Source organism: Centropristis striata, chromosome 8 (genome assembly GCF_030273125.1).
Source record: "Centropristis striata isolate RG_2023a ecotype Rhode Island chromosome 8, C.striata_1.0, whole genome shotgun sequence".
Classification (NCBI taxonomy): Eukaryota; Metazoa; Chordata; class Actinopteri; order Perciformes; family Serranidae; genus Centropristis; species Centropristis striata.
Genome location: NC_081524.1, coordinates 39671837 through 39685554, shown reverse-complemented (window position 1 = coordinate 39685554; position 13718 = coordinate 39671837). Strand labels below are relative to the sequence as shown.

Below are 13718 nucleotides of genomic sequence, written 5' to 3'. Positions count from 1 at the left end.
CATAGGTTTAAATTTTCTTCAAGATTGTGGATCGGAGATGGCACCCATATAAAGTCTATGAGAACCAATATATCTTCCAATCCACTTAAAAGGTCAATCTTGGTGTCAAAATATGCATTTTCTGGCTCAAGGAATCATTTAAAGCAGGGGTCTCAAACTCAAATTACCTGGGGGCCGCTGGAGGCAGTATCAAAATGACCAAAAAATACATAAAATTATTTTAAAAAAGACACAAAATTACCCAAAAAATACACAAAATTACCAAAAAAAGACACAGAATTACCAAAAAGACACAAAATTATTATTTTTAAAAAGACACAAAATTACCAAAAAAAGTAATTAAAGGGACCTTCGTCACACAACACGGTAAAGTGTCATTCAAATAAAACTCACATTAAACTTTCATATCAAGGTGGGGGCCACAAAATATCGTCAGGAGGGCCGCAATTGGCCCGCGGGCCGCGAGTTTGAGACCTTTGATTTAAAGCTATTGAGAATATCACTAGAGATCTGACATGAGATTAAAGCGTTCCCTTGATTTTTTTTTGAGCAGTGTACATTGCAGCTAATCCGCACTCTCCCGTGAACATAGATTCATTTTCAGCTCAGGATTCCCTGCTGCAACCAGTCTGGGTGAAAAAGAACATATCTATTTGATCAAATAATTATCTAGTGATATTTTCAATAGCTTTAAATGATTCCTTGACACAGAAAATGTAGATTTTGACACCAGGATTAACCTTCTAATTGGCTTGGAAGATATTGAGTTTCTCATAGACTTTATATGGGTAAGCCGCCTGACTAATAAGAACCCAGACCCAAATATCCTTCAAGGAAAATGATGGGGGATATACCACAGACCAAGTGGACCACATAGAACACATTTATGATGTTTTTAACCCTATAAAGCCTGAACCATGAAACAATTGCCAGAAAATTCTATTTATGTTTATTGAACCTGCTAACCAAAAAAACAAACAAAAAAAAATCTATCAATTTGCATGTATGAATTCTAATTTGCATCATATTTGATACACCGGGTCTTTTCGTGCAACCTTAAAATATTTTTAACCAATTAAACTTTGACTTTCCTTTCAAAATTACTCACAAACACAAATTTGCCTTTTTTTCTTTGCATCTCCACAACATATATCAAAATTGTGACATTAATAGTGCTGTTTAACAACCAATTGTTTTTCAGATTTGTTTTTAAGTAACAAAATAATAATAAATAAATTGCCTTTTTGTTTGCATCTCCATAACATATATCAAAATTGTGACAGGACAGGAAATATGGTCGGAAAAAGTTAAATGCAATACAGGACACCTTATTAATGGGTTAGAACTGTTAAATGGGTTTAAACTTAGATTCTAGAAGATTTAAAGTGTTTGTTACCAGGGTGTCACCATAGGTTCCTATGGGTTAATGTAGAGTGCAGATTCCTTTTGGAGGCAGCAAAGTATACTAGAATAACACACATTAAGTGTAATATTCATAAGAGCAGTAAAGAAACTAATTATGTTTATTGTGCCGTTTTATTCCTCTAAATATTTTTTGGGCAACACTTCACAATAATAAAATAATAAAATAATAAATGTTAAATTGTTAAGTAAATGCTATTGACTCTTAAACAACAAAATTAAGCCTTTTTTTCCCAATGCTGTAATTGGTATTTCACATAGCAGTAAACCTTATTATAATTTTATTGTTAACAGTAAAATGACTTCTCTAAAGTTAAATGAACAATAAATAATGATGCTTATTATAAAGTGATGATTATCATGGTTATACTTTCTACACTGCTTCAGTAAAAGATGCTCACTTCCTCCCATCTAGATGGTTTTTAGATTATGCATGTTTTCTGTTTTTAGCTGTTTTTTTCCCCTTTTTTATCCTTTTTATAATTAGAATGTTATGCTTTTAACCTGTAGCACTTTGAGATTTCCTGTAATGTAAAGTGCATTACAAATAAAATGTATTATTATTATTTATTATTCACTTTGCCTTGATTATTGAAATGAATGCATCTATTCTGAATATACGTGAACTGAATAGTAAAGTATCTTTTAATTATTAATTGAGAATGCACTATTTAAATTTGTGAGTAGTGAATTAACATATTTACTGTATGAAAGTGAGAATTAATGTAATAGATATGAATTTAATAACTTATTCGGAATGATTTCTACACTGTAAAAAACCTTTGTAGAAATGACAGTAAAACACTGTCAAATTGCATCAGAAATAGGTTGTCAAATTAAACATTGTACATCACCGTAGTGAATACTTTTAATTCCTGTAAGTCGCTTTGGATAAAAGCGTCTGCTAAATGACTAAATGTAAATGTAAATTACTGTAAATCAAAGAATATCATAAAACTTTAAATTCAACTGCCATAAACTGCAGAAAACACAGTTTTAGTGTAAAAATATAAAATTTTGATGTAAAATTAATGGAGAAATACCATGATGACACAATTATCCTAAAAGTAATGGGATTATTCAGTATAAATTACAGTTTTTACTGATATTTACATTTACATACGCTCACTGTATTTTTTACAGTGAAGTTCTGGCAACCACAGCTGCCGGTATTTTACCGTAAATTAAACAGATTTTTTTTTACAGTGTGATGACGTGTATAATAATGTCATAATGTAATTACAATGTTTAATTGTTAAGTGATTTTTGTTTTGTCTTGTAGACCCCAGGAAGACTAGCTCCTCCCACTTTTGGTGACAGCTAATGGGGATCTTTTTTAACCCTCTATGGTACGGTGTTGACCTCAGGCAACATCCCCCTTTTTGGCCTGTCAAATTCTACAATGCATCTTTTTGAGTGCTGCGATACTTTAAAAAAGAGGGAAGAGTATAGGTAACCAGCAGCAATGCTTTGATTTGTCACATGACCTCCAGGAGGCCATATTGAAACACTATTTTGCAGACTTTTCCAAAGGAAACAACTTTGCCATTTTGTGCCGCAAAAAATCACTCAAAACGTCATTTCCTGGCCCTTTTCCATCTGGAAAAAAATATATAGGTGAGTAAACTTTCATTTTTTATCGTTTCATACACTTAGACTGTTCAAGACATTCATTTCAATGGGTCGTTGGTTCAATGGTACAATGTTTCCTACAGGCAACATTCAGACAAGAAACCGGTTAAAAAAGTTCCTTTTATAATGTTTTTAAATTTAAAATGTTATGTATTGTACCATGTTGAAGCTACTGAATCTCGTACACATGTTTATTAAATAAATTATGTTAAAATTAATTTTAAAAACTCTCTTTTTCACTTGTGCACCGTTATGGTACAACAAACCCCAAAAACTTCTGAATAGTTTTTTCAGGTTATGTTTATTTAGTCTATTTTAAGACAACTATCTGGCATCATAATGCGTACCATAGAGGGTTAACAATAAACAATAAACAATATTCTCACCACAGAAGTGGCTGCTCCTCCAGCTGTGCACCTTGGCGCCCTCGGCCTGGCAGGCAGATGTGTATGATGTAATAGCCTCACACAGCACGTCCTTCCTGCCTTTATACAAGCAAACGTCATAAACACAGTCTTCAAAGAAGCCAGCTGGGTCCACCTTGGCGTGGCAGTCACGGAACGGCCCTTTGGGGTCTCTAATTATTCCACAGAAATCATTCTTTTCATATTGAACCTTCTGGGTAATATCACAATCAGGACACACCCCTTTACAGCCTTCGACACACCCTGGGATCTCTGCCACTCGCCAGCTGACGCCAAACTTTTCTGGCGAGACGGGTTTATCACCGTTCTTTGGAATCAGGTCGTCCTGCGCTTTGCCGTTGTAATTGCCACAGAGGCCACAGACGGCTCCCATGTAGTTGCTTGGTAGCGTCACATACACAGCGCTGTTCCAGTTGAAAGACACTTTGAGGCCAAAGGTTGTCGTGACGACGGCTGACCAGCCACTCTTACGCACAGACACCTGACCTTCATCCAGGGTGACGGGCAGGTTGAGCAGCTCATTATTCACCTGGACAAGAACACACAGTTGTATATGCACAGAGACTGAATGTTAAGTGAACCTGGTCTCACAGGAATCCGTGAAACTGACACGGATTTCGCTACAATGCAAGTTAATGACAGTCATATCCCGTGGCTATTCCATGGATATTTGTTCCTATTGGTTTGTTCCAAGTCACGTGACTTTCAAGGTCCCGGCGGTAAGAACAAAAAACATGGCGGACAGTTGAAAAAAATCAATATTTTGACTTAGTTGCTGCATAAAAATGGATTTTGATCACATTTCTAGCGAGAAATATATGTTTTATTTTCTAAATATTCACTCAGTGAATGTACATAATCACTTTGTATGTTGGAATAGCCAAATTATAATAATAAATAATTTTTATTTAATAAATTAATGATATTGATGTGTTTTTTATTTGAAATTTGATTTTGCATGTCTGCACTATTTAGTTTTAAATTTTGGCCCATTGTGTATTTGAGTTTGACACCCCTGTCTTAAAGGGATGCACGGGAAAGATTAAACTGTTCATATACTAAACATGATATAGTTCTTACCATAATCAGGCCCTTGTGTGTCTTGGTAATGACGATGCTGAGGCCGTGAACTTTGACCTCCACCAGCTTGGTGTAAGACACCACCTTGCTGCCCCGGTAGTCGTTCTGCACCAGCACTTCAAAGGGCACCAGCTCCGGGTCCTTGGAGCACAGAGCAGCCAGCTGGTACACACATGTGCCCTGGAAGTTAAACTTCTTCTTGTCAAAGGTCATGTAGTGGGGGTCACCTGTGGCCTGGCAGGTGCTGTGGGACACCGCCTGGCACTTCCTGATGCCCTCCACCACCTTACACTGCTGCCCTGCACCGCAGCCTTTATCCTGGCACTCCACCCGCCGGCTCCCAGAGACACATTTACACCTCCGCCTGCAGCCCTGGTCGGCCCAGAAGGATTCCCCGGCAGGGACGCTGCGACCCTCGTAGACGCAGCCACACTTAGCGACGGGCTCGCAGCGACCTCCGCTCAGAACGAAGCCGGCGTTACAGGTGCAGGTCTCCACACAGGTGCGTTTGCATTTGGAGGGAGCATCGGGGTCAGAGCAGGTGGCAGGACAGGCATTACCACACAGCTCATAGTGGCTGTTTGCTGGACATTTAGCAGCTTTAGGGAAAGAAAGAGTGATGAATAAAAGGAAAAAAAGCAAGCAAAAACAGTGGATTAACCCATTGAGGCCGGAAACTGCCTGTAAAACCTCTGGGCGATTGTACATATTGCTTTCTTTTATTGTTATTAGTTTTTCTTTTCTTTTAAAATGAATAACAGAATTATAATAATTTATTGTAAATATTGCTTTCCTTATCTTGTTATCTTTTTTTCTGATGGTTGCTTTGGCAATATATACATTGTTACGTCATGCCAATAAAGCCAATTGAATTGAATTTAATTGATTTTAAAATAAGCCCCTAAAACCTGAAGTTTTTCTGGAAATTCAACAGAAGTGTCAACACTTCTACTAAATAATAGATTTTTCAGCTTCTGTAGCAGATAGAAATGAAATTCAAAAAGTATTTGGGAGCTTATACACGACATATCCGCTTTCCAGGCTTCAATGCAACCTGGTCTCACAGAAATCCGTGAAATAGCCACGGATTTCGCTACAATGCAAGTTAATGACAGTCATATCCCGTGGCTATTCCATGGATATTTGTTCCTATTGGTTTGTTCCAAGTCATGTGACTTTCAAGAAAAAACATGGCGGACAGTTCTCTCATTTTTAGTGAAAAATCTATATTTTGACTTAGTTTCTGCATAAAAAATGGATGTTGATCACATTTCTAGCGAGAAATATATGTTTTATTTTCTAAATCTTCACTCAGTGAATGTACATAATCACTTTGTGGTGAAGATCTCGCCAGAAAAATATGACTGTCATTAACTTGCATTGTAGCCAAATCCGTGTCAGTTTCACGGAAATTTGAGTGATTCCGTGGCTATTCCACGGATTTTGAGTTAAGCGAAATCCGTGGCTATTTCACGGATTTCTGTGAGACCATGTTGCTTCAATGGGTTAACTTTTGAGTTCATTTAGTTAACATCACTTACGGCATTTTGCCATTTTCCTCCAGTCATGAACCTGGATGCCTGCAGCCTGGCAGGCTTCAGTGTAAGCCTCCAGCGCCCTGCAGAGGAAGTGTCGGAGGCCTCCTCCCATGCAGACGTCATATTTACAGTTCTCCAGGTACGCTTGTGGGTCGATGACGGCATGACATTTGCTGAACGGCCCGTTAATTATCATTGTGATGAGCCCACAAAACAAGTCCCCCTCCCACCTCTTCATCAGGCTGTCCTCACAGCGCTCACACCCGCCCACACACTCGTCTTTGCACAGCGGGTCCTCCACCAGCCCCGGGACCTTCCAGCTGCTCCCGAAGGCCACGGCCCCGCCCGCCTGGGTGCCCGAGGGTGTGGTGAAATCATCGTTGGGGTTGCCGTTGAAGTTGCCACAGAGACCACAGGTCTTACCGGCATAACTGCCCGACAGAGTGACAACCAGATAATGTTCCCAGTCGTAACGGACCGTCAGGCCAAAATCTGTCTCAATCACCACAGAGCGACCGCTCTGGAACAGGGTCAGTTTACCGTTGTTCAAGGATACAGGCAAACTCCACAGACTGTTGTCAATCTGTACATGAGGAAATGGAAAATAGGAGTGTATTACAGTCATTTATTGATTGATATGTATGTGTTTTAACCCACTGAGGCCTGAAACTGCCTGTAAAACCTCTGGGTGATTTTAAAATAAGCCCCTAAAACCTGAAGTTTTTCTGGAAATTCAACAGAAGTGTCAACGCTTCTACTAAATAATAGATTTTTCAGCCTCTGTACACTGTAAAAAATCTTTGTAGAAATAACAGTAAAACACTGTCAAATACATCAGAAATAGGGCGTAAAATAAAAAATTGTATATCACCATATTAGACACTTTTAATTAATCAAAATCAAATCAAAGAATAGCACAAAACTTTTACTTTTTTTCTGCCATAAAGTGGAAGAAACACAGTTTCACTGTAAAAATATAACATTTTCATGCAAAATTTATGGAGAAATACCATGATGTGTGAATGAATGACACAATTACCCTAAAAATAACAGGAATACTCAGTCTAAATTACAGTTTTTGCTGATATTTACATTTAAATTAAGAATAGAAAATCCACTCACTGTCATTTTTACGGTGAAGTTCTGGCAACCACAGCTGCCGGTATTTTACCGTAAATTAAACAGATTTTTTTTACAGTGTAGCAGATAGAAATGAAATTCAAAAAGTATTTGGGAGCTTATACAAATACTACAAAAACGACGTATCCACTTTCCAGGCTTCAATGGGTTAATGCATCACACCATGAAATAATTAAACCGTTAACATCCCCTGTCCATTCCAATAGACATTACTTTTCTACGATGTCTAGATTTATGATAGCTGTCATCTGACTCCACCCAAATCCACAAATTTACTTAATTAAATGTCTATAAGCCAACCGCAGTGTTTTAAATCATCTACAGTAGACTACAGGAGAGCCAGAGTGAGCATAGAAGACCACAATACAAGGTGGATGCATGTGGCACATTTTAATCTATTATTCATGTTGCTAAAGTACATAATTTGTGTGTTAAATGTGTTGAAAGTGAGCATGAGATATCATATTAGTTAGACATGTCAAAATATTATAAAGATTTATCCTGAATCTGAATGTCAATGGAAGGGAAATGGGGAAATACTGATTTATGAACTATTGTGATTTGATTTTCTAATGATACAGTTATCTCATAATGCATCCTGCTCCTGACTTATGAGACTTTGAACATCCTGTTTTCTGGAGATAATTTAGTTTCAAAATTTAGAATTTTGCTAAACTAACAAAATACATGCATTGTGTTTTAAAGCATGACTTTACATTGAGTTCAATAATGAACAAATAATACACTTGTGTTTTTGTTAGACAAATGGTCTCTTTGGACTATTTTTTTATTATTGGTGGACCCAAATTGTTCTGATTACTATAGACTATAGATTCATTACATTACATTGTATATATATAAAATTAAATATATGTATATATAAAATTAAATATATATATATATATATATATATATATATATATATATATAAATAATTAAATATATATATGTATAAATATATATAAAATTAAATATATATATATATAAAAAATTAAATATATGTATATATATATAAAATCAAATATATATGTATATATAAAATTAAATATATGTATATATATATAAAAATAAAATTAAATATATGTATATATATATATATAAATAAATAAATATATATATATATATATATATATATATATATATATATATAAATATATATATATAAAAATAAATATATATATATATAAATAAATAAATATATATATATATAAATATATATATATATAAAAATAAATATATATATATATAAAAATAAATATATATATATATATATATATATGTAGTGTTTGGAATAAAATGTCAAAATGTTTAAAGGAATAATCTTTTACCAACTAGAAATAAAACAAGCCTTACCCTCACACGGCCCGTCTCAGACCGGACCACTGTGATGGTGACGCCATACACCTTCACTGTTACCACGGCAACATAGGACACCCTGAGGCTTCCCCTGTTCTCATTCTGGGCGAGGACCTCAAAGGGCGGCAGGTGATCGTCCTTCCCACAGTTCTTAGCGATGACGTACGTGCAGGTACCCATGAAGTTAAAGTGACGGCCGTCAAAGGAGTGGTAGTGGGGGTCTCCCTGGGCCCAGCAGGTCCCAGGCTTCTTCTCCACCGGTTTGGGGACACAGGAGGGAAACCCCCCCTTAACTTCACACACCTCATTGGCACTGCAGGTGATACTACTGCACGACAGAGATCCACCTCCTGATCCACCACCACCACCACCTGAATTACCTGAAATAATACACAAGTAAAGCCCACATCATTTCAATTACGAATACGAATACGAATACTTTATTTTTGGATAAACAGTGCACATTAATGAACATCGATAAACATCTTTGTATTATAGCAAGGCTGCTAGTTTGCATCTGTAGTCCCTAAAAAATTAAAAATAAATACAAATATAAAAGACAGCAAGTACATAGGTAAGACAACACACACACAACACAACACACACAGACCCAGACAGGATATATAATATAACTATGCAATAAAAAGTAATGTTCAAGTCGTCTCAAGTCCAGTTAGTGGTCACACTTTTGATGTGATTTGAGCCATTGTTTCAGATTTCCTTTAAAGGAATAGTAAGTAGGACATCCCCTTATTGTGGAGGGAAGACTGTTCCAGGTGTCCTCCCATACGTGGTGTATGAGGGGAATCTCACCGTCTCCTCTAACACAGGCCCTGGTGCTCACACCTCCCAGAGTCCTTTTTCTTTATAAATTCATTCAAATTAATTTGTGTTTTTGTGTTTTTTATTATAATAACCCATATGCTTATGAACTGATTTTATTAATTCTTCTTTTCGAACCGAAAAAAATAAACAACATAAACTAAAACAGCGTAGGCTAGATGCATATACATATTCATACACATACTAACATAGACGCCATTAAACAGATGTACATAAACATTTACAGACATACAGTATATAAAGCCCTATACATATACATGCATCTGCCCTGTTTTAAGTAATAAGATAGAAATAAGAACCAGTTAACTTGTAGGCTGAAGTATAAAATACTTCTCTAGGCCTCTCCCCTGGTACTCAACACTTCAAAAATAAGAAATTATCTCTCTATATATAGCCACTTAATGTCAAAAAAATATGTATTATTATTATTATTATTATATTTTATAGATATATAATATTTTATATATAGAATGTGCACCTTACCTGGCTGTATACATTGTGCTGGGGAACCATAACCATTCATCTGGGTGACTCCGATACTATAGACAGCAAACTGGGAGCCCGAGCTGGACAAGGTGTGTCTGTTCTTGCCGGGGTTCTGCTGGTAGGACATCTCGGCCCAGGAGAAATCCGTCCCCGCTACCTTCTTCCACTCAACACCACGGGGCATATTGGTACCGTCCAGACGCAGCTCTGGCGCCGCGCTGTTCTTCGCCACGATCATGACTTTGTTTTCAAAGCCTTCCAGAGCCTCGAATGAGTAAGAGGAGCAGAAGCGATCGGTGGGCAGGATGGTCATCAAGAACGGGTCTTTATACTGGGACCAGCTCAGCGTGACGCCGTTGAAGAGCAGGAGGACCTGGACGCCGTGATCGGCCCGGATGGACAGCGTTTCAGGATTGCGGTAGTGGATTTCTGTGATCTGACCTCTGGTCAACGTCAACACTTCTTCACGGTCGCCCTGTTGGACGGTGGCTCTGGTGGGCTGGGAGGCCTGGATGAAGACGCTGTCAAATCTGGTCTGGAAGGTCAGAGGAGGCACGATGAAGCTGCTCCCCCACTTGTTAACTGGCATCAGCTGCTCGTATACGTGGTTACATTTGGAGAAACGCCAAGTGCAAGTGTGACCTGTGACCACGGCAACAGGGTGCTGCGAGGACACTCTGGTGCCGGAAAGTTCATCCACGCTCTGGAGCTGGACGCTCTCAAACGGCTGGAGGTCGACCACCATCCGGCTGTCCCTCCGGTAGAAACGACCCTGGAACCTGATGGAGCCGCGGGGGAAGATCTCCACCCTGTTCCTCTCTCTACCGTTTGTCAGGGAGAACTCTTTATAGGTACCGTAGGGGGTACCAGAAGGTGTGAGGATGAAGTATTCGGTCCCCCACTCAGAGATGGGATACACCACCGAGGTGTCTGCCGTGTACAGCTTGTAGTTGAAGGAGGTTACGGTCACATCTGCGGAGGCTTCCACGGTCACCGTGTTGGAGGACTTCCTGCTGCCGTACATCTCCACGCCAGCAGGGAGGCTGATGGTGAAACCTTCTCCGGCATTTAGATTTTTTTCTTGCCTGAAGTTTAAAGGAGCCACTTGCACTGTCACTTTAGCGTTGGCCTGAGCAGCGGTGATGTATAGCTGAAAGCGAGGAGTGTCATAGTGTGCAGCGTAATTCTGCATGAATGACAGAGCGAACTCCCTCCCTGCCCATCCAGCATTACAGGGACCTGACAGACGGAGAGGGCAGAGACAGAAAAACACATGTCAGAAGAAGTTCTTTTCAAGTTGCCCCAAAATGAAGTCGTCAGGTACAAAACTGTGCTTCACAAATCTCCTGTATGAAGAAAAACATGTCAAAAAGGCATTAGGAAATGAATGAGACGATTTGTGCCAAGGCAATCAAAGGATTCTCAGACTGGCAATACAAAACTTGGCTTGAGAATTCTTGGATCGCACACAGTACAAAGAAACAATATGACACCAAAGAGGAAAGTGACTGAAAAATACCTTCATTTCAAAGTTAAAGCAGGGATGAATGCTATTCTATAATGGATGGCTTGCTTTATTCTTTGATAACCATTGTGAGAGATTTAGACTGAGGAATAGTCACTTGACTGCTTCTCAGCAGCACTCAATAAGTCACTTGCGCAGACAATATAATTGCATAATGGAAATATTATCAATATCTGTGCCTTTGCTGTGAAAAGAACATATTCTGGGCTCAGCCAGGGCCTGGGGGATTTAGATTACACTCCTGTTTCACCCATTCAGTATAATAGTTCCAACTCAATAGTAGCTGAAGGTAAATGCTATTCCCAACAAAAGCAAATTTCAATTTAGATGGCTATCCTTTATATGCTGCTCGCTCAAATTCTTCACCTGTTTAACATTCTGCTTCATTCACACAGGCACCTGGTTTGGCCGCACAACAATGCTCTCAACTGATGGGGTTGACAACCTGGATAAATTGCTTCAAATTGAGCAATCACTTGGCTACAATGTCCTGCTGGGGAATTCTGCACCGAGGTTTGAAGAATACTACTGTGGTTGATTAATTGAGCAAAGCCACGTTCAGTCAGATTTAATAGTTTGTAAATGTTGAACAGGATTTTTGATGAATGTTGAAGATGGTTTTAAAAGTAGATTTCTACTACTGTGTTTGTTCAGTTTAACACAGCTTAACCCTATAAAGCCTGAACCATGAAATATTTGCCAGAAAATTCAATTAAGTGCTTATTAACCTGCTGACAAATTTTAAAAAACAAATAAATTGCATATATGAATTCTAATCTTTATCATATTTGATACATCAGGTCTTTTGTGCAATTTGTTGCTCACAGTTTGTTTTTCTTGAACTGACAAAAACATATAAAACCTAACATTTTTAACCTATTAAGACTTTGACTTTTCCTTTTTCCTCAAACATGCAAAATACATATTTTTTCCATATAACACAACATCATACATCTGCTGATATGAAGTTTTTTAATGCAGCAATAACCTGCATATCATTTTTGCTACATCTGGTATTTTTGTGCAATTTGTTGCTCAGTTTGTTTATCTTCAACACATGTATACATCAGGTTTTTGATGATGTAGAGGTCTCAAAAATTACTGTATCTAATATGATACACTTGGCTTTATAGGGTTAAATTCTTGACAAATTGGAAAGAAGACAAGCACAGATATATTGGATTGAAATTAAAATGAGCAGCATTCAAGTTGGACCTGCCACAGTTTAAAAAAGAAAAATCAGCAGGACTTACAGCTGAGTAAAGCCCCCACAGCACAAAGCAGCAACAGGGCGCCCATGGCTGAAAAACAAATGTTTTGCATTAGTTGCAGAAGAATTTAAAATTAAAATCATCTGAATAATATTATTGCATTTATTTCAGCAAACAAATCTCAGAACAAAACGGTGCTTACCTGCTGAGTGGCTGGTATGACTGGTAGGGTTTTCTAAGGTTCCCTTCTTTTATATACTCTGATGGACAAAAACATCCAATGAAAAATCATAAAACTCAGCAATGAACTTGAAAAAACAATAACCTTCCTCTAAAGCAAATTAAGGCAGAACCTGGCACTGCCCCGCAGCATATTGACATAGGTGTGAGGTCCAATAACAACTACCAGGTGAATCATTCATCTATCTCGGGAACCTTCTGTCATTTCTTTCTTTGGAATCTGACAAGCATCCCTAAATGACCTCCTAAATAATTATTACAACTATAGAAGGTAACATTTGTATGTATGGATATTACTAAAAACTATAGTCAGGGAAAAAATTATTAGACCACCCTTGTTTTCTTTAATTTCTTGTTCATTTTAATGCCTGGTACAACTAAAGGTACAAATATAACAAAAAAGCTCGTAAGAGTTTAATTTAAGAGCTGATATCTAGCCATTTTCCATGTTTTTCTTGAGAAAAATTTTGGTTATCAAGAAAAACATGGAAAATGGCTATATATCATTAGATTAGTTCTTAAATTAAACTCTTATGACCTATTTTTATTATATTTGTCTAAATAAATGTACCTTTAGTTGTACCAGGCATTAAAATTCACAAGAAAATGAAGAAAACAAAGGTGGCCTAATCATTTTTTCCAAAACTGTATATTTGAGGGAAAAATAACCTGGACAACATTTAAATTGTTTTCTGAAAAATGTGCAAAATCCTGAAAAAATATTTGTATAATATACATGTCCATGTATAATTATATATTACTTTTTCTCAAGTTGTCAACATTCCCTATTTTTTTTTTTAAATTCACAGAAATGTCACTG

General features: G+C 37.4%; 1 protein-coding gene across 1 annotated transcript in view; it reads right to left on the bottom strand.

Moving 5' to 3' along the window:
* LOC131976768 (IgGFc-binding protein) overlaps positions 1-12746 on the bottom strand; it is a 36450-nt gene extending 23704 nt beyond the window's left edge. The window contains exons 1-6 of the mRNA XM_059339922.1: positions 12701-12746; positions 9920-11161; positions 8591-8973; positions 6101-6680; positions 4560-5158; positions 3441-4008 (exon numbers count right to left, since the gene is read on the bottom strand). Coding sequence (XP_059195905.1) covers positions 3441-4008; positions 4560-5158; positions 6101-6680; positions 8591-8973; positions 9920-11161; positions 12701-12746 — 3418 coding nt within the window. The remainder of the gene's footprint in view (positions 1-3440; positions 4009-4559; positions 5159-6100; positions 6681-8590; positions 8974-9919; positions 11162-12700) is intronic.
* Positions 12747-13718: the final 972 nt, after the last annotated feature.